The following is a 19,081-nucleotide window of genomic DNA, read 5'->3' on the forward strand; positions in this document are numbered from 1 at the left end:
AGGCGACGCCGCGAGGGGAATTTCATCCTCGATTTCCCGGTGAGAGCGCATCGGAGGACGAGGTGATGATACTGAATACTGAGTAAAGATTACGGGCTGCGTTGTTTCCCGCGCGCCCCTTAAATGCGTTCCGTAGGCAAAAGAGAGAAAAGAGACAGAAAACGGGAAAACCCCTCCTATTATTCCTCTGCTTCTGCTTCCCTTTTCCCCCATCGCGCGCGACTCTCCGCCACGACTCCCTCCGCTTTCTTCCTCCCCTCTCCCCTTCTTCCCCTTCTTCCCTTTCCACCACTTCTCATCCTTCATCCTTCCTCCCCCCCCCCCCTCCTCCCAGTTCCCAGGCGGCGCCATTCAAACTTGTCTTTTTGACAAGGTGCCCTCCCCTGGTTCTGTGTTTTCCTTTTTCGGGGTTTCTTCTTCTTGTACATGTCCGCCCTAGACCTGCCGTCATCCTGGGCTTCCATCTGACCACCTTTCGTTTCTTCGACTCGCCTGGTTTCGAGTGTCTCTTCTTTTCTTCTCTGTTGGCATCCAGCGTCTTGTCTCTTTCGTTTCCTTCCTCCTTTAATCGTTGTACCACTATAAGTCTTATGTTCACGTTACTTAGAACAGGTATGATCACCCCCCCCCTGGCTGACGCGTTTTCTCGTCGCTATATCTTCTTCCCCCTCAAACGTCAAAAAAAGACCTCCCCAAACCTCGAAACAACCTCTTTCCCTCTTTGCCATCCATATCCACCGTTCCACAGCAACGACCGCGAGACCTGGTCCTGGATGGCCCCCCCGACTGACAACTTCCTGGTCTTAGCACTTCGATTCGTTCCTCGACCTTCGTCCTGACAACGAAACCTTCCCCCGTCTTTGTGCCGTTTCCCGCGGGTTGCCTGTCGAGATTCCGACCGACCCGGACGCCCGTGATCCTGTTGTCTACACACTGGCCAAGAGAAGCAATATGGCTGCGTTGGTTCAAACCATCCCCCAACAGAGTGGCACGGTTCCTGTGCTCCAGACGCGTCCATCTTCCTCTTCGAGCACTTTTGCTTCCCCATCCACACAGGCTCCAGGCTCCCATTTCCAGAACATGTCGTGGACCTCATTCAATGCAGGCAATTCCGGGAGCTATCGAGCGGGTCACCCGGTTGTGGCTCCCTATGCCGTCCCTCCCAATCTGAGCAACACCCCCAATGCCCAACATCGCCAGTCGTGGTCCCCTCATCTCCGACCTGAGCATCGTGCCTTCTCGGCCCCTACCGTTCCTCAGGGACCAATGAATTCCACATATTCTGGTACCAACCCCCGAGTCACCCACCCTGCAGCTGGTTCTGTATCGACTTCCACTTCCTCCAACTCTTCCTTCCATTCCTATGTCTCCAAGGACGACAGTGCCATTCCGTCCCGGCAACCGAGAGGTGACCAACCTCTTCGTCCTCTCTCCACCGCCAACCTCCCCCCTCCCTCCGTCATGAACATCTCTTCTCCGACCGGCGCCGTCAAGCCCTCCCCGAACCGATACCGCCGCCCCAGTCAGCGTCCAGAAGGCGTCCGCTCTCAATCCCCGGCTCCAACACCGGGTACGACTTCGGCTTTGGCAGTTGATGATCAAGCCGGCAGTGCAGCCAATGCCCAATACATTCCACGATTGACTGGTCACAACCGAGTTTCTAGTGTGGATGATTCATCCCATGCAGAAAGGCCACAGCCAGAGCTTGCCAAACGATATCGCCGTCGGAGCATGGGAACCATGGATCCCTCTTCATATCCCAACCTGCAGCTCCAACTGCCGGCGTCCTCACCCCAGTCCGGCCAGTCCGGGCCCTACGACTTCATTGCATTCGACACAACCCCGCGGCCCCTATCCGCTCATTCGCGTCGTGAGAGCTCTGGAAGTGTCCACTCGACGCATTCCTCAGCATCCTCAGTAAGTGACCTGGATGAGCGTAGTTATCCCGATACGATAAAATCTAACCATTGCTTGTTCAGACACGAGAGGGGGCTTCCCCTGATTCCAGTTCCACCGGCAAGACCGGCAAGTCTGAGGACAAGCGAGCCAGCAAGCCCTCACCATTATCGCAACCGGCCGCGACATCTCCCGAAACCCCTGCTGCCGGGCCTGAAGCCAATACTAATAACACAAAATCTTCGTCACCGCAAGTGGACTCTCCTGCTGCAAAACGCCTGGCAGAGCTAAAGAACGACTCCAAGCGCCCTGGAAAGTCACGCCTAAGGCGCGCGTTCTCGTTTGGCAGTGCTTCGGAGCTTCTGAAGGCGTCCTCTCAAAGCAATGCCACCAAGCGGGAAGCCATTGCTGCCGAGAAAGCCCGTCAGGAGGCTCTGCGGGAAGAGTTGGGGCCGGAACAGGCTGCAATCGCTCTGGAACAAGAGAAGAGTGGACTGGGTGAAAGCATCTATTCCCATCAGGGCAACTTCTTCACTGGGTCAACCGACGCACTCTCAGTATCATCCACCGCCTCGTCAGCATCTATGATGCTTCGCAAAATGGGCAAGGGCATGAAGAGGTCCACGCGATCCCTTGTTGGCCTGTTTCGTCCTAAGTCAGTTGCTAGTATCAATTCGGTGGAGGGTGCGACGGTGGAGCCTATGGCGGCTCCTCAGATTACCATTGTCAATGCCGAAGCCGACAAGGAGAGCGTGGCAGTCAACCCCGACCCACAGGAGATGCCCCGCGGTGGCACAGTCTTCCCCAAAGTCGAGACTCCAGGAGCAGATGTTCGGCGATCGACCTCCATCCGGGAGCGAACCGCTTCCGAGAACTCCCAGTCGCGTAAGAGCATTATGGGAGGGGATCGAGAGCGGGCAGAGGTTTTGGCGGGTCTCCGTAAGGGCATCTTAAAAAGTACGTGCTTTCCTTGACTCGCTGTGATATGTGCTAACCTATTTGATCCTGCAGAAACCCACTCGGATCTGGGTGTCTCCTCTCCGGCTCACGCACTTAGCGGCAGTGACTCGCCGCATTCAAGTGCTCCGACCACGCCTGAAGAATCATCACGACCGACGCGTCCGGCTGAACATGTGAAGATTGCGGGTGAAGACTACTTCCTCTCGGATGGTGGCCGCTACTCGAGCACCGACTCGAAGAGTGCACCCATCACTCCTCAACCGGTTTGTGGTCGGAACATCGTCTTCAGCCCTCGCATCCAGTTCCATGAGACCTGGCCTAGTGGCGAGTACGACCGCCGTGGGGAAATTGCAACCTGCAACCGCCTCACACCTCTGCTTGCTCAGCAGATCCGGGAGGAAATCAACAACTTCAAGATGGTTCGTATGATCTCCCCAAATAGCGCTCGGCCGACTATGCTAACGATAAAACAGGAGATGGAGGTTCATGAGAACTCCAAAATCTACACGCACTTCATTTAAACCTGGTCGGGATTTTCTCGCACGGCTCGTTCCTCAAAACTGAATTGGTCGAGCTTTGCATCCTTGTCCATAGATCTGCATTAACTTCGGCGATTTTGGGGGTGTTTGATGATTCTTCTTTTTTGCGCTCCTCTGTGGGCTGTGGCGACCACGATTCCAGGGACTACTTGGTATCAAGCATCGTCAATGCCCTTGTCTTTACGGCCCGACCCCTTCCGTTCGTGCCGACTCTCGTTCCCGGTTGCTTTTCGTTGTCTTTTCGCCAGTCTTTCGCCTTTATGGAGGATCGCACGCTGAACAAAATGGAGCGGCTTGTTTTCGAAATTTGGTGATGTCCTCGCGCCGACACTTGGGCTGTCTTCCCCTCGTGACTTCAGGCTTGGGCGTTGATTTAATGAATGACCCCCAGGGCCGTCTACCGGCCCGGCGGTTCTTGTTCCTCGTTGAATTCTCCTTTCCTCATCTGTCTCTTCCGCATGCATTTGAATCACTGTCATCAAGTATTGGGAGCGTGGGCACTACTGGGCTTTGTTCTTTCTTTCTGTTTTCTAGCACATCATTCTCCATGGTCATGTCTGGGCCCTATCTTCTCATTATCATCAGCTCGTCTCAATGCAACCGAGCCCCATCTGCATTTCTGCCCGCCTGGCATCTCGTTCTGTCTCTTCGGATACTCTTTCTTTCTGCTTTGCCGTCTGGTTTTTTTTTTCTCGCCCGTGTAGTTGTGGTTGGGCGGGTGTAATGCATCACAAAACTCGAATCCGCATGTTCAGTATGGTGTATCTTGACCAGGTCGTTAATGGGGTTATTCGCCGCAAGTCATATAATCTTGCATTGCGTCGTGCATTTCTCGATTACACAGGCCTCATAGTCGCTCTACTTGAGCGGATCTACCTCCTGCCCGTAGGCGTTCGTTCCCTTGCTGAATTATAGATCAGAAATCCGGCCACCATCTTGTTCGACATTCACAAGCCATTTCTTCCCTGGAGACTGCGAAACAACTGGAGAATAGGACCTAGGGTTTACACAGCAAATGGTTTGACGCCTTCACTTTTATTCCAACTATAATATACATCCCAGTCGTGTTCTAATCTAAGCCACTAGAAACGAGCCAATGCCATGTCCATCAAAGCAGATATCCGAAAGAAAGGGTCATCTTCATCAAGGCGAGGCAGTGGCAAATACGGCCAACCGACCAAGCTCCGTCCCAGCAGAAAGAAGCTCCTCAAGGGCGGGAACCGTCAAGTGGATGATTCGACGGGCTTTATACAAAGGCAACCGCTGCCAAAGCTGCGGAAAAAAAGTCAGGATGATTGGTCGATGGCTCGAACGGCGGGATTGACTAATCGGGGCAGAGCGTGTCATGCCACATGTGCGCACTCTCGCTCAGAGGGAGTGTAGTTGTGATGGTGTTGCTAAACTCCAAGACTCCATTGTGATACGGAAAATCAATCGTGCGCAGCTCACGCGTTGTTATCCAGGACTCCAAAGGGGTTTTGTCCCTTGGGCTTGGGGACCTTGGAAGGAGCCTCCTCCTTGTTCTGCTTCTTGGCGCCCTTCTTAGCGGGTACTGCGGAGAAGCCATCCTCGGAGCCTGATTGGCTGACGGCGTTGGCCTTGTTAGCAGCCGACGAGCGGGTCCGGATGGGCGAGTCCTGGGTTGACTTCTGCTCGGCAATCTTTTGGACATGAGCCTTGATGACTTCGTCGTCTGTGGCCTCACTGTTCTCCCCCTCGATGGCGTACTTCTGGATCTCACGCCCCAGGCCCTTGAGGGCATCCATGCCAGCCTTCTCGGCCGCCTCCATGTGGGTGGGCTGCTTGGCAGGGTCCTTACGATGCAGGTATGATCGCACAAAGAACCGTGCAAAGAGGTAGGTGAGGGGCAGCAGGTACGACACATTGAGCCAGATGGCGAAGGCTTGGCCAGTGGTATCCATGCAGGTCACCATCTCCTGAGTGTATCCGGAACGAGGAGCGGCGACAGAGCCACCCACATTTTCCGCAATACCCTCCGCTCCCGCGGCTCGCAAAGCCAGTCTCTTGAGCCAGGGAACAAGACCAGCCTCTGCAGTCGCAGTAGCCACGGCAGGAACGGCCCTCGACAGATGGCCCAGGGCGGCGCTACCCACAGGATAGGGAATAGTGTAGTGAACGAAGAGGTAGGCGGCCGCCATGTTAGTTCCGAGCACAAACTGAGTAATCTGCATGGTGGTCAGGCTGCGCTTGACTGCGGTAGGGACGCGGATGTGCAGAGCTGTGATGGTGTAGTAAGTATACTAAAGATCGTAATCGAGTCAGTCATTTGGTTCAAAAAGAGCCCAAGCGCGGAAGCTGGTTGGCGTACCATCATGGCGTGAATGCCGGAGTTGACCAGCGCAAAGATCCAGATCGGGGCGGCCATGTAGCGGATCCCAGCCCACATACACATCATGGCACCGGCGTGGTGGTAAGTCTGCAGAGTCGAGCTCTTCTTGCCTTTGGCCAGAATAATAGCGGTGTCGACAACCTCATAGAACTTGGACAGGTAGAAGATCCAGCCAAGATAGGCCAGCCCTTGGTTCCAGAGGCGTCCAACGTCAGTCGGATCGGGCAGTCCGTTGGCAAGCTTGAGCGCAGGGTTGGGAATTGACCATTGCTCGGTCGCCGGGCTGTAGGTAGCGGCATTGCCATAACCGCGGGGGCCATTGATCTTGCACAGTGAATCGACCACACTGGCCAACCCATTGGGCTCGTCGCGGTCCGGCCAGGAGTTGCCAAAGGCCTGGAACATGCCGACGCACGTCCAGGCGGAGTAGACTGCCAGAAGGACATTGTGCAGCACCACGAACAGCTTGAAGAGTCGAGAGTAGCTGAAGGCGTATGGCTTGTAGCCACGGCTCTTGTTGATGCGGTTGATCAGGATGACCGTGACGGCATAAACACTGGCGATGGTGATGGGGACGCGGACATCCAGCAACTGGGTGTAGAGCCCATGCGGGATGTTAAAGGGTTGCTTCCATGTCGGCTGCGCGACATGAGGTGCCGGGATGGTCTCCGGAAGCTTGACAGGAGGGAAGGTGAGAAGGGAGGCTGGAGGAAGGCCAATCCGCACAGTGGCCTGGCCGAACTGGGTGGGCACGTTGAAGTCGTACATGGTGAACCCACACGACAATTGACGCGGAGCAGGAAGGAAGCAGGAAGAGCAGGCAAGGCGGGAGAAAGGAGGGAAAAGAAAAGCGGTGCCAAAACCAGCTCGACAGGGGGCTCCACCGATAAAAGAAAAAACGTTCTTATCGGGCTCAACTCCACGGTGGAGCCCGCGTTTGTTGGGAATTGGGGAACCGAGGTTGATCGTCAACTACGCAATGACTAGATCGGAAAGTGCTGAATGCATCTTGATCGGGAAAAATCAAGAGGGTTATATCGAGAGACCTGCAGACGATATGCGGTCACCATGCATTGATATCCTTGATTCGCGTGGGGTTGGTGATCCTCACGCGACAGCTCGCCACGTTGAAATTGGTGGGAAAAAGAATCAGTCATCGATGAGCACCGCTTTCGGCTGCATCGTCACCATTTCTCGATAACCCACTGTACCAGGAGGCCTACCGATCAGTTGACCGGCAATCTACAGTCCATCCATCCTAGCGAAGATCAGTTACTTCCACCAGAGTGCAATTGGTACTCGGGGGACCCGAGTCGTACGAATATACTCCATGCGTGCGCAGAGAGCTGCATCGTGTCAATCTTCGATTGTTGGGACCAATCGACATCATCCCGAGCATCATTCACAGTTCCCAACATCTCAGAGTCGTCGATCAGATACGTAGGGCCCCGGGTTGGCGCCCTTCACATGCGGCCGAGGCCCGGGCAAAGGAAATGGCAAGACGCGATGGGGGGTGTGATGATGGGAGATTACATGGAAGTTGGACATGTTCATTGGGATACGCCCTGCAGAGGTGATGGTACAAAGACCTATGTAGTTGGGGCAGTGGATTTCCTCCACGCCCGACTTTCCCCTCATGAACGCATTCTCTCAACCGGCGCCAGGCCGGGACGAATATGTTGTACAACCGCCACTCCCGCTCAGCGGGGTCTGGTGCTTAATGGAACAGGTGGCGGCGTCGAGGCCGATGACGAGCCCGGAGAATCGCTGGTAGGTGCAGCGCGCATCTCCGCTCTTTTCGGCGGCGGCGGAGGTGGCTTCTTGCGTTGTGCCTGGCCCTGAAGTTGGACATCGGATGCAGGACTGGACTCAGGCGCGGCGCTTCGAACGGGCGGACTGGGAGCGGGCGGCCGCGGAATGCGCTTGTTGGCATTGGCCGAGAACTTTTGGTCGGCCACAAAGGTGTTAAAGCGCGACGTCACCCCGCCTAGCTTTTGCCTGCCCGCGTCAATCGTATCGGCGTGGCGCTCGCGGAACCCCTGCCGGGGTGGAAGAGCGTCTTCCGCATCTCGGACAGGGAGTGGCTCGCGAACTGGCGGGTGCGGCGCCGTAGATGGAGACCCTGAATTGGTGCGCATTTGCGAGAACCGAGATTGTAGCTCGTTGACGGGGGCATCACTGGGACCAGACGATCCCCGCGATGAGCTCTCCTTTCTACCAATGTCAAGTGCGGGAACCGAAACACCAGCGTTTGCGAGCCGTGATGTAGCTTCTTGGTTGATATATCCTTGGGACGGGGACGGTGTCGTGGGAGTGTAGGCGGGGGGCGGGGAAGGCGAATGGGACACAGCAGAGCCGTCCCGGGGTGGGAGTCGGGGTGGGAGCTGAGGCTTCAGCTTCGAACTCGGAGAGGAAGCCGCACTCGGTGAATCGAGACGCCGCACAGGCGGCGGAGGGAGGTTGTTTGTCGACAATCCTGTGGTGTTCACGCGGTACGGCACCGGAGGTGGTTGGGGTTTCTGGGCTGCCTGCTCCTCTGCATACACGGCCTGGCGTTGATGATCATCCTGTTGCTCAATCTGGTCTTGCAACAGCGGAGCCCCAAGGCCTCGTCGGTCAGGTGTGGTCTCGTTGGGTAATGCCGCAGCGCCATGGTAGTTCACATGCTTCGGCGGAGGGCCAAACGCAGCTGGGTCTTTTAGGGAAGACAATGGCTGAGAGACATGTTCAGATCGATCTGAGGCATTTGGATCTTTGCCCTTGCCCATCCATCCTGCCTAGAAAGGGTGGTGTTAGCGGCCGAGCCACGGCCTTGCGGAGCTCAAGGAGACAACCCACCACCTGATTGATGCCCTTGAAATCACTCCGCCAGCTCTCTTTACCTCCATCCTTGCCTTTTGGGTGCCAGCCCCCTTTCATAACGTTGCCAAACCCACTCATGATGACGTGGCGCCAGGATGTGGGTTGCCAATTCAACGTCGCTCGACCGCGACGAAACCCCGCTCCCCAGTCACGTGGATAGTTCCGAATCGGGTAAGCAGTTCGAATCTCCACTTGTGGGCGGGACCTTCTTAACGCAATCAGAGATGCTCAAGATGCTCGTCTCGATAGGAAAGCTTAGCGACTGAGGAAAATGTGCTCGTTTTCTTTTTCGACATTCCTCGCAGTGGTCGATGTCTCCCAGAAGGAGCGGCAAGTGGACGATCAAATCACACCCGTATCCAAACTGACGTGAGATTAGCTTGGAATCTGGTCCATTAATTGGGGCAGGAGTTGCGAGTGGCTATACGATCTCATCCAAAGATGTCTTGACTGGGGATCCAATGCGAGATAATCTCGAGTTGACGGGATTGACGAGACCGATCGAGCGCAGTGATAGCTCGCTATCCACGTCCACGAGAGTAGACCGCATTGCATACTCAGAAGAGGTGATATCACCTGGCTCAACACGGCAAACGGCTCGGTGGCCTATCTCTCGTCATGGACCTAGCAGATGCCACCAGTCAGGCTCTGTGAATCATATAAGACCGGTCCCCTCGCTACTACTTTCATAGTCCTACTCGCCAACCCAAATTCTCTTTCTATCATCACATACCGAGTCAATCTATACATCTTTTCCCAAGATGTTGGCAGTCGCCCTCTACAAGGCGATCAAGAATCGCAAGCAAAGCAAAAGCTCAGAAAAGTCGCATTCATTCCAAGTCGTATCCGCCCTCCATCTTGAATCCCATTCTCAGAATGCCCTTTTCGACATCCCGGCATCCGCACCATACCTTGTTCTCGCGGGGGGAGTTGGCAAACTAGCAGACTACAATATCTATCGATCATTCCTGGGGCAACAGGCTGCCCGATTCAAGAAGATCTTTCTCGTGTTAGGACCGGATGAGTTCTTTGGTGCGCCGGTGGAAGAGGGCCTGAGGACTGCTCGTCGTCTAACACAAGAGCCCTCGCTGAAACATAAGCTGGTCCTTCTCGACAAGGGCCGATACGACGTGCCCGACTCATCTATCACACTCCTGGGCTGCACCCTTTGGTCTCATATACCCCAGAAGAATCAATATGTCTGCCTGGAGAACGTCGAAGAGTTCAAAGCCATCCCGAACTGGACGATTCATGACCACAATGCCCATTACGAGGCCGATGCATCCTGGCTGCGCGACCAAGTGTTCCGGATCAATGGCGAGAGTACGGCTAAACAGCAGAGGCGGAAGATTCTCGTGGTCACCCATCATCTTCCGTCGATCTCTCGAAACCTTGGGCCAGAGAACCAAACCGAGTGGCACTCTGCTTATGCCACTGACCTGCTCAAGGCCAATGACTGGGACAATGTCGACACATGGGCCTTTGGTCACACGCAGTACGCAAGTGAAGTGCAGGAGGGGCAGGTGAAAGTGTTGAGCAATCAGAGAGTTCGACTATAGAAAGCTGGAAGGGCTCTGGCTTCCCCAAGTGACGACACTGTACTGTATTCTTGGACCTTGGAACTGAACGAGTTCTCCGCTCAACGAAATGAAGCCTTTGGCTGTAGCCACTTGAAGCATGTCGCCAAGTTGTTCGTGGGCCAAAGTCCCAGCTATGATCTCATCTCCCTCAAGAACCAACTAGTTAACTAGTTAACTAGTTAGTTAACTATGCCAAATGCGACGACTGATGCGACAGTAAACTGACCCTGAATCGGACCCATCACCAAATGGGGTATCTCGGGAATATGGAAGTAAATGAAAGTAAAACGCTGCTAGATGGTCATGGAAGGCTTTTGTCGATGACAGCATGATCCCAATATGTGGGCTGATGAGTTTTGGAGGTTGAGATGCAATCTATGTAGAAACGATGCCGATCACTTGCAAGCCTGGCCGTGGATCAGTTTAGAAGTAGCCATCAGGATGTTCACCACGTCCTTGGCAACCCCAGAATCAAATCTCCGAGTGCTAGTTTACTCCAGGTTCCAATCATCGTCATCCTAAGGATGACTATGCATGTGCCACTGGATGTGCATGACATGCGCATCTGTCTCGTCCATGGGGAAATGTGCCGCTTGGGGCTAAACGCAACGCAGTCAAGCGTCGATGCCGATCCAGCCGAATAGGAAGTGTGGCGGCCCCAAGGATTCGGGGCGCGAACCGCCCCGTGGGATTACATGAAACCCCTCTGATGAACGCCTGATAATAGTTATAACCGAAGAACTAATAATAGTCAGTACTCACGATAGTGGTTCGCGCTCCCCTAGTTAACTAGTTACCTAGTTAACTACGCGGAGTTCGTTGGGTGATGTCAGGGAGCATCCCTTCCCTTCGCTATACACCCCGCGAGGATGCAACGCGCGGGAAATTCCAAACACGAAAAAGCGTTCCTTTGTCCCAGCGAAACTAGCCCCAACGCTGATTTCAGGCAATGCACTATACTCCCAGGCCCCCCACTTGTTGGGTCAGCATCATGAAGGCTGTGAGATCTCTGGTCGTGCGCCCTCCCAGAGAACTGGCCTGCGGTATCGCGCCGCCACTTCGTCTGCATCGACCTCTTCGCAACTGCTTCACCTGTGCCCTGCGATAGTGGATCTCAGCAACAAAGCCGAACCCTGCATCCTCTGGCCCCGCAAAACGCCTGGCGCAATCCCTCGTGCTGGACTGGATAGCATCCTTTTCTGGCCCCCAAGTCACCCTTTGTGCCGTCAGAGACTCCGTGTTCTTTGTCTTCCTCGCACTTTTTCTTAAAGGCGATCAGCCCTGCAGACCTGTCCCCTTCTGACGGTCGTCGAGGGAAGCGCCATGTCAAGCCTGGGGTTGCTGCCGAGGCAGTATGAATCCAATCCCGACGGTGACGGGGGAATGGGCATGTCGAATATACCCACGGCAATTTACCCTTCGAATGATTCAGGAGCCACGTCAGAGGCTGCTTCTTCCACGGCCTTATATTATCCGGATCAATGGTCAGCAACCAGCTCGACCGCATCGCCAGAGTCGACGCCGGTAACGACGTCGACCTCGAGTGACTCGTCGCTCACTCCAACCGGTATCGTGATCCTACCGGGAACGAGCGCGGGATCTGTCTCGTCGACGTTGGCGACGCCGACTTCAAGTCCAACCACTACTGCTTCTGCAACCGCTGCGACGACAAGCAAAGACGACGACGCCCATGCAGCGCCCGGCGCGTCTTCGGGCAGCTGGAATTCAACAAAGACCAAACTCGCCATTGCGATTCCGATCGCCGTCGTCGGTCTTCTGTGCATCGGAGCTCTGGTCTTCTTTCTGCTACGCCGCCGAAAACGCCAGCGCAACGCCCATCGCACTGTCCAGCGCAAAGACCAGCCCCCATTTGATAGGACCAGTCAGTCCACTGCCGTGTCAACCTCCGAGCTGGTGGAAATCGCCAAAATTTCGACTCCAGAACCGGTGGCAGCAGGCCCGCCCCGGTTACCCGTACTCGATCTGCCTAGCAGCTTCAGCCGAGACGTTGAAGACGGTGAGCACAGTCCTGGCGGCTCGACCGCCCAGCCCTCCCCGTCATTGCTGGATGAACCACATGCGGAAATTGGACTTGCGATAGCGGTCCCGATGAATCAAAGGCTCAACACGACGGCCGAGAAGCTACCTAGGCTCAGCAGGCCTCCCTCGGCAGCTACCATGGGTGCTGGGCCTGCGACGCGGATGTCCTTTCAGGATGCCCGTCGTGATGGCGCTGACACTGTCTCGATGATCTCGGATTTGAATGAACAGAAAGACCATGAACAAGACTTTGATGACATGTCTTCCGTCTCGTCGTTGAACGATGAAGATACGCACCATAGTCATGATGATCATCCATTCCGGTGAAACCAAATCGGAGATGGATTATGTTTGAGTCTTTTTTTTTGGGCGATGAAAGTTTTTTGGCGTGTGTGGATTTATACCATTTGCTGTTGCAGGCATCGGCGTTTTGATTGTCATGTATCTCATAAAGCCTGTATTGATGTCTAATGTGTGGGACGTCACCATTTGTCAATGTCCGGTAAATGAATTGTAAAGTCGGTATGGCTTGACTCGAAAGGCAATGACAGTAGAGTAGCAGAGGTTTTGTATGTCATTTTAGGGTCGACTTATAGATTCTATCGATACATGGATACACGGAATCCCATCCCTTTTTTAAATATCACGCCAAATTGGTTAGTATGCGGCATAGTCTTCGGGCCACACCTACCTACGTCTCCGGTGGCTCACCGGCCTCCACCAAAGTCAGGCTTATGCTCCTTCACCTTGCCCTTGAGCAGCTCTCGCAAAGCCATGGTAGCATACTGACTAGACCCAAGTTGGAACTTCAGAACAACAGCAATCTTGTGGTCAGGTTGGAGGTCGGCGGCGGCGGCGGCAACAGCAGCAGGCTCGTTCTGCTTCAGCTTCTCCAAATCCGTCTGAACAAATTGCTCATTGTCCTTAGAGTACAGCTTAACATCAAAAGAGTAATCGGGGCCCATGCGGCTGAACACCTTGCGGTAGCTCCCACTAAGGCTGGTGTCTTTCCACTTGCGTCGCATATTGAACGGATCCAAGCCACCGCCTTTCTCACTGCCCATGAATTGGCGGTAGAAGTCGGTCAATTTGTTGGGAGGATACACAACGTCGAAGCCAGGCGAAGGGAGAACCACGTCGAAGATGGAGTACTTGCCGCTTGCAGCCTCTTCGGCTGTCAAAGCCCGTGCCCGCATGAACATGTCTTCGGCAGGATTAGCGCTATCCTCAGCTTGAGGAACGACGATGATTTCCCCATCTGCATCAACGCCATCGTCGTCGGGCTTGGCCTTGGTGGGTTCCTTGTCACGGTGCTCGTGTACGAGAACCAGGTCGCCCTCGACCACTTTGTCGTCATAGAATCGCCAGCGTTCACTAACGGCAAAGTTCCAGACAAGCGACTGGTAAGCATGGACATAGATCAGGCGGAGGTTCCGAGGAATGGTCTGCAGGGCCCCCATATAGTCCCTCGGAGAGCGGCCCAGATGGCGAATCAGACAGGCCTCGGCAGAGAATTTTCGCGGGAGCTTGTCCAAAGCACCGTTGACATTGCCTGTGGTCTGGAAGATATGGATAGCTTCGGCACGCGCCTTATCATCACTGCTGATCGGCAGTGTAGAAAGTTCACCTTTCTGAGCTTCTGCGAGAATGTGCGGGGGGTAATGCAAAATGGCCTCGACCGCGCCCTTAAAATCTTCCTGGAGCATTTTGACGCCAACAGTGTCGGTGCGCGTCGAGAAAGTACCAAAACGCTGCAGGCCGTAATAGTTGAAGTATCCCCGCTCACGAAGATTTTTCAAAGAGCTCCCTACAAGCTCGGTGGCTTTGGTGACAGCGGCGTCGAGATCTTTCAGGTTGACGCCTGGAATCTCGCACTCGCGCAGCGTTATCACAAACTCGTTTCCGTTAAGGTCGCCCAGCTCGAGACCGTGCTTGCAGTACTCGAAATCGCCAAGAGAAGCATTCCGAAGCGTGGAGTTCAGTTTGGCGAGCCGGTCGGCATGGACGCGGAGGACACAAGCCCGTTGCACCGTCACACCCCGACGGTCCTTGGTGCCAGCAAACTGGAAAGCCTTCGGGTTCATCTTCATCTGGCGAGCTAAGAATGAGATGACCTCCATCGTGTCCTTGTTTTCCTTGTAGATCGTGAAATGTAGGTACGGCCCACCCAGTTCGTCCCAGTTCGTCCGGCCACCGTTGGATCGACCGTCTCGTCCATTCTGAGGATTGCGCTTGAATCGATTGGAAGCCGCAGTGACCGCAATAATTCCCTCGCCATCGGTCTTGGAGTCCAACTGCGAGTTAAAAATACGACGAATAGCTTGGTGAATCTTAGTTCGTAGGTCCCGGTCGGTTACCGCAGTCGATATCTGACCAAACTCAGTCGGTCTCGCCTTGGGCGCCGACATAGCCCGTTTGTGAAGGTCCACAATTGCCGAAGCATTTTCCGCGCCAAAGTACTCTACCAGGAGGGCATTGTCTTCGTCTGACACTTGGAATTCGGTAGGTGCACCCTCCTCTTTCGCCGATTGTGGGGCGTCTTGGTTGGGAGAGGGCTGCTGTTCAGAAGCAGGAGCTTGTGTCTGTTGTGAAGACTTGGACGCGGGCAGATGCCGGAGATGACAGACTTCGCCGGAGGGTAAGATCTCGTTGACCAAGAAATCAGTATACCTGTGCAATACTTTTAGCGCAAGATTTGAATTCTGCTATATTTTTCCCCCATTTACCTCTTCTTCAGCACACCGGAAAATCCCTCATTGTCAGCGGTCACCAGCTCCGTGATGCCAACCTCCAATTCCTTCGCAGCCTGCGCGTCTTCGGCTGCGGTGCCGCTCGACCGATCTGCCACGCTGTCGATCGCGGGCACGTCATCGGTCTTTTGCCGCTTCCTTGGGGATTCCACAGTTTCTGGTCGCTCCATTGTGACGTGGTGAAGGTCGAGGTTGCGGAGTTCTGAACTTTTGGTATTCGGACCGGGGAGAGCGCGATAGGGCTAGCCCTTGTTACCGAATTGGGAAGTATACGAGCAGAGCTCTGGGACATCCATGGATGTTCTCAGGGCGCAATCAATCAGATACTAGGCGACAAGCCCCCAAATTGAGCCAGTAAACTGTCTTCTTCTGGAAATTACATTCGCAACTTGAGCTCTTTTTCTAAATCCACGGGATTGGCGAGATTCGGATAATAAGTAACCTGCAGCACTTATCTCAAAGTCTAGGTCAATCATTGTAGCTCATCGAATAGTGAAAGTCACAAGTCGTGGCTATATACATTATTATCCTTGTCACGTAAAATGCCAAAATATTTAAATTCCGTATATGAGTCCCAAAAAAAGGCATTCTGCATGCTCAGCCGAGCAGGTACTTCATCCAGTTCTGTCGTCCGGGTTTCCAAGTCCCACTGAACCGGTGATTGACGCAGGCATGCCGATTTTCGAATCCTTCTGATCGACTGTGTCGCTGACCGTTGCCCCAAACATTGATGGGCATTACGCATAGTCCACCGTGCTGCTTGCCTTGTTTTGCCTCCGAACCTTTGACGCACAGAGGTTTATCAAGTCTGTAAAAAGGGGCCCAGGTCACTCGTTGCACTGGAGTGGTCGAGCCTGGTGGAATGAGGTCTCCAAAGCTTGTGTCTGCCCTTACTGAATCTGCGATCAACGGGTGCGAGGTAGGGAGCGTGTCGGATAAAACGTCCAATACGGCATCGGTGAATACTCCTGGCCCTGTGATTTCCAGTATGCCCATTTCATTGTACTTCGCCCCGAAAAAAAAATTGGCTTCTTCAAGATGGCGCTTGGTATGTGATAGTACACGCACAATAACCTCTCTCAACAGCGGACTGAATCTGCGTGGCGCGTACAGGGTGTATTGAATAAAGCCATAACGTCTGACCCAGTGCCAGTCGTGCATCTTCTGAGGAGAGGCAAAGGGCTCGTCAATCTCGACACCCACGACAAGGGAGACATCTGGGTCTTCATTGCCTAATATTGAATCTTGCATCTCTCGGCATCCTTTAATGGGCCGCTTAGGGAACGTATCCATGTCCGCATAGTACCCACCAAAATACCACAAGATCAGGTAGCGCAGCAGGTCAGCGCGGAGCACGTCATGGGGATATGAGTGGTATAGCTGTGAAAGCCCTGGAATTAGCGAGAGAGTCAGAGTCACAAACTCCTCCGCCCATTCACTCGTTACCAGCTACAATTGGATGTATAAGCAATTGCGGCCAAAGACGGTGAGACCCACGCGCCGGGGAACGATAATACTCACCCTATATTCCCAGCCTGAATTCTTTTCCTCGAATTGGATTGAGTCATCGCCTCGTTGTTTCCGACTGGGTTCATGCCCCAACAGGATTTGCCACAGGGTGTCCTGCGGGGGACTCACATCCTGCAATGACAGCAGTTGCTTCTCAAGGTCCAGGAGCGCTTTTGACAGTTGCTGTTCATATTTCAGATCTGGATCCGAGCGGAACATGGAATGGTGAAGGTAGTGTGGTCGGTCTTCCTCGTGGGTGTCTGGCGTGCGACTCTCAAGCCTCCTCTTCATTGCTGGCAGGACCCTGACTAGCGCCCATAAGAGCAGAACAGCTATCACTGCGACATACTTGAGTCGGCCGGTGGTTCCAACGAAGGCCATGTACCGCCTCCGCATGGTGAATGAGGAACCATCATGACCTCAGGGACAAAAAGCACACGCGATATAAGGAAAGGCAGGGGCAGGGCGAACTCTTAGTTCCTGCCGAACACGATTAGCGCCACTCGTGGTCCAAGGATTGGAAGGTCGCAGGACTTACTGTACCGAGATAAGTTCGATAAGGTGCCGAGCTTCCGCGGGCCAATAAAAATATACTAATCTTGCAGCCTAGTGTAGACCGACCACCATCTCTTGACTAGTGGGTAGAAATATACCTATCTCCATACGCACCAAGACACGTGGGGATCACCCCCGGACCGAATCGTGGAAATCCTGCACATCTCTCGGGAAAAGCGGGTATCTTTCTTGGGGGGAGAGACTAGTAATAGTCGCCTAGATATGCAACAAGCTAACAGGGCTGGGTCAGGCCCAAGGAAGAGATTCGCAAGTTTTCGAGTCCAAAGCGCATTCGGACCCTTCAAAAGGAGATGAAATCATTCCATGTGAGAGCTGAAGGCTCGACTTGTTTCAGGCTGCCGCTTCGTTGGTCACAACATATGGTATCTTCCTGTAGATCCTCAAACACCTCGCCCATAGACCCCAACCCTATGCAATTCTTCGTTTCAGACGTCGTCTCCTAGCCTCAGGTAGCAGCCTGCACTGAACGTATGGTGAGACACTCAGCCGGCTGGTCGCCCCGTCCTTCCCAGGCCTTCTTGATTGCCTGAACAGAGGGCCACACAGTCTCTCGTGCTTCCTTCCGATCAACCCCACCAGCAAGTAGAGATTCATATGGGGTGTGCTTATGTCGAATATGTGCTTCGACAGCAAGGGTAGCCTTGCGGTTATCCGTTGTCGTCGAGGTCCGTCCCACTCGTCCAGATCCCTTGAGGAAGGAGTGATTCATAATCACTTCGAGGGATTCATCTGGCATGAGAGGGAACTGCGAACGCAGGAGCTCCCTGCCGCGGGCAATGAATTTGGTATCGCGGACTTCAACGGCACTGGCTCGCGCATGAGCAGTCAGGACTGCAAGCTCGGAGACATTAGAGTGTATTTCTGCAGGGACTCGAATTCCCTGGATGCGCTTTCCTGTTCTATTCTGTGCGCTGGTTAGGATGGGGTGGAATCTTAGAGCAGAGAATGCATGTCCGGCCAGACTCACGTAGACGACATAGACAACCTGGTGGGACTCTTTGGTCTTAACGCGGCAGTGTCGTGTAATGTAGACATCACCTTTCGGAACAAAGACATATCCGTCTGGCAGTGGTGCACGCTCGAAGATGTTCTACAGATCGTGAGACAGGGATCACCAAAAAGCCAGAGGGTTTGAATTGTAAGTGACATTGGCCAGCATACCTTTTCCAGAGGGTCATTTGACTCAGGAATCCTGACAGAGCCTGAAGGAGTCCCACTGTTAGGGAGGATTTGCTGGTCTGGGCGCTGGTCAAAGGCACTTGCGAGCAACGAAGTGCGGGCACAGTGTTTTTTGGGTTTCCTAGCGCGTGACTGACGGCCAGTAAATGCCTTTTTCTTGCGAACACGCCTTGGAGAGCTGGGTGCCATTTCGAAGGTGGATGTTCATGGGAGGGATGGTGGGAAGTTGCCGAGTTGTGTCAACAAAGCAACAGATGGGGGGAAACATGGGTGAAACAGCCGATGGCCGTTCCAGCTCGAAGACCCCGCGTTGAAAGCACAAAACAATCAATATGCTAATACTTGGCAGTTCCAAGAGAGTCAATTGTTTTCAATACCTCACAATTGAATGATTGAGAAGGAGCGTGGCTGGTTAGTGTGGCTGATAGTGGCGCATCAGCGAACAATTACTTGCTGCACGTTATCACTCATAACTACCATGGTTCTGATTGAAGATGTCAACTTTTTGAATTTCAATATATATCCCGCTGGTAGTTCAGTTGGTTTAGAGCGTCAGACTGTAATGGGATTTCCTGTATATCTGAAAGTCGGCGGTTCAACTCCGCCCCAGCGGATAAGTTTTTGTTTTATTTTATCAAAAATATTAAAAAATTATGATTATAATAATCTGATATATATTTGATAGTGATATAGTTTTGGAAGATGTGAAAGGGGGGGAAGTTGACAAAAACTGATCCGCTGGGGCGGAGTTGAACCGCCGACTTTCAGATATACAGGAAATCCCATTACAGTCTGACGCTCTAAACCAACTGAACTACCAGCGGAATATGACGCAAGCAG

General features: G+C 53.7%; 8 protein-coding genes across 8 annotated transcripts; 3 read left to right on the forward strand and 5 right to left on the reverse strand.

Moving 5' to 3' along the window:
* Positions 1 to 951: 951 nt before the first annotated feature.
* On the forward strand, positions 952 to 3,377 carry N7459_007716 (uncharacterized protein; the record flags this gene model as incomplete). The annotated part of the gene is made up of 4 exons (XM_056946884.1): positions 952 to 1,917; positions 1,980 to 2,853; positions 2,908 to 3,275; positions 3,330 to 3,377. The coding sequence occupies 4 exons, from the start codon at positions 952 to 954 to the stop codon at positions 3,375 to 3,377; spliced, it is 2,256 nt and encodes a 751-aa protein (XP_056798883.1).
* A 1,463-nt stretch (positions 3,378 to 4,840) lies between these two features.
* Positions 4,841 to 6,513, reverse strand: N7459_007717 (elongation of very long chain fatty acids protein; the record flags this gene model as incomplete). The annotated part of the gene is made up of 2 exons (XM_056946885.1): positions 4,841 to 5,656; positions 5,725 to 6,513. The coding sequence occupies 2 exons, from the start codon at positions 6,511 to 6,513 to the stop codon at positions 4,841 to 4,843; spliced, it is 1,605 nt and encodes a 534-aa protein (XP_056798884.1).
* A 932-nt stretch (positions 6,514 to 7,445) lies between these two features.
* On the reverse strand, positions 7,446 to 8,685 carry N7459_007718 (uncharacterized protein; the record flags this gene model as incomplete). The annotated part of the gene is made up of 2 exons (XM_056946886.1): positions 7,446 to 8,522; positions 8,554 to 8,685. 2 exons carry the CDS (start codon positions 8,683 to 8,685, stop codon positions 7,446 to 7,448), a joined length of 1,209 nt encoding a protein of 402 aa, XP_056798885.1.
* A 683-nt stretch (positions 8,686 to 9,368) lies between these two features.
* Positions 9,369 to 10,166, forward strand: N7459_007719 (calcineurin-like phosphoesterase; the record flags this gene model as incomplete). The annotated part of the gene is made up of 1 exon (XM_056946887.1): positions 9,369 to 10,166. The coding sequence occupies one exon, from the start codon at positions 9,369 to 9,371 to the stop codon at positions 10,164 to 10,166; it is 798 nt and encodes a 265-aa protein (XP_056798886.1).
* A 1,344-nt stretch (positions 10,167 to 11,510) lies between these two features.
* On the forward strand, positions 11,511 to 12,554 carry N7459_007720 (uncharacterized protein; the record flags this gene model as incomplete). The annotated part of the gene is made up of 1 exon (XM_056946888.1): positions 11,511 to 12,554. The coding sequence occupies one exon, from the start codon at positions 11,511 to 11,513 to the stop codon at positions 12,552 to 12,554; it is 1,044 nt and encodes a 347-aa protein (XP_056798887.1).
* A 380-nt stretch (positions 12,555 to 12,934) lies between these two features.
* N7459_007721 (pseudouridine synthase PUS7) lies at positions 12,935 to 15,147 on the reverse strand (the record flags this gene model as incomplete). Its single annotated transcript, XM_056946889.1, has 2 exons — positions 12,935 to 14,897; positions 14,954 to 15,147. 2 exons carry the CDS (start codon positions 15,145 to 15,147, stop codon positions 12,935 to 12,937), a joined length of 2,157 nt encoding a protein of 718 aa, XP_056798888.1.
* Positions 15,148 to 15,574: 427 nt separating this feature from the next.
* N7459_007722 (uncharacterized protein) lies at positions 15,575 to 16,777 on the reverse strand (the record flags this gene model as incomplete). Its single annotated transcript, XM_056946890.1, has 2 exons — positions 15,575 to 16,426; positions 16,499 to 16,777. 2 exons carry the CDS (start codon positions 16,775 to 16,777, stop codon positions 15,575 to 15,577), a joined length of 1,131 nt encoding a protein of 376 aa, XP_056798889.1.
* Positions 16,778 to 17,507: 730 nt separating this feature from the next.
* On the reverse strand, positions 17,508 to 18,430 carry N7459_007723 (DUF2293 domain-containing protein; the record flags this gene model as incomplete). Its single annotated transcript, XM_056946891.1, has 2 exons — positions 17,508 to 18,152; positions 18,224 to 18,430. The coding sequence occupies 2 exons, from the start codon at positions 18,428 to 18,430 to the stop codon at positions 17,508 to 17,510; spliced, it is 852 nt and encodes a 283-aa protein (XP_056798890.1).
* Positions 18,431 to 19,081: the final 651 nt, after the last annotated feature.

The sequence above is a fragment of the Penicillium hispanicum genome (assembly GCF_028827665.1).
Source record: "Penicillium hispanicum strain IBT 35686 chromosome Unknown utg000006l_segment0_segment0, whole genome shotgun sequence".
Taxonomy (NCBI): domain Eukaryota; kingdom Fungi; phylum Ascomycota; class Eurotiomycetes; order Eurotiales; family Aspergillaceae; genus Penicillium; species Penicillium hispanicum.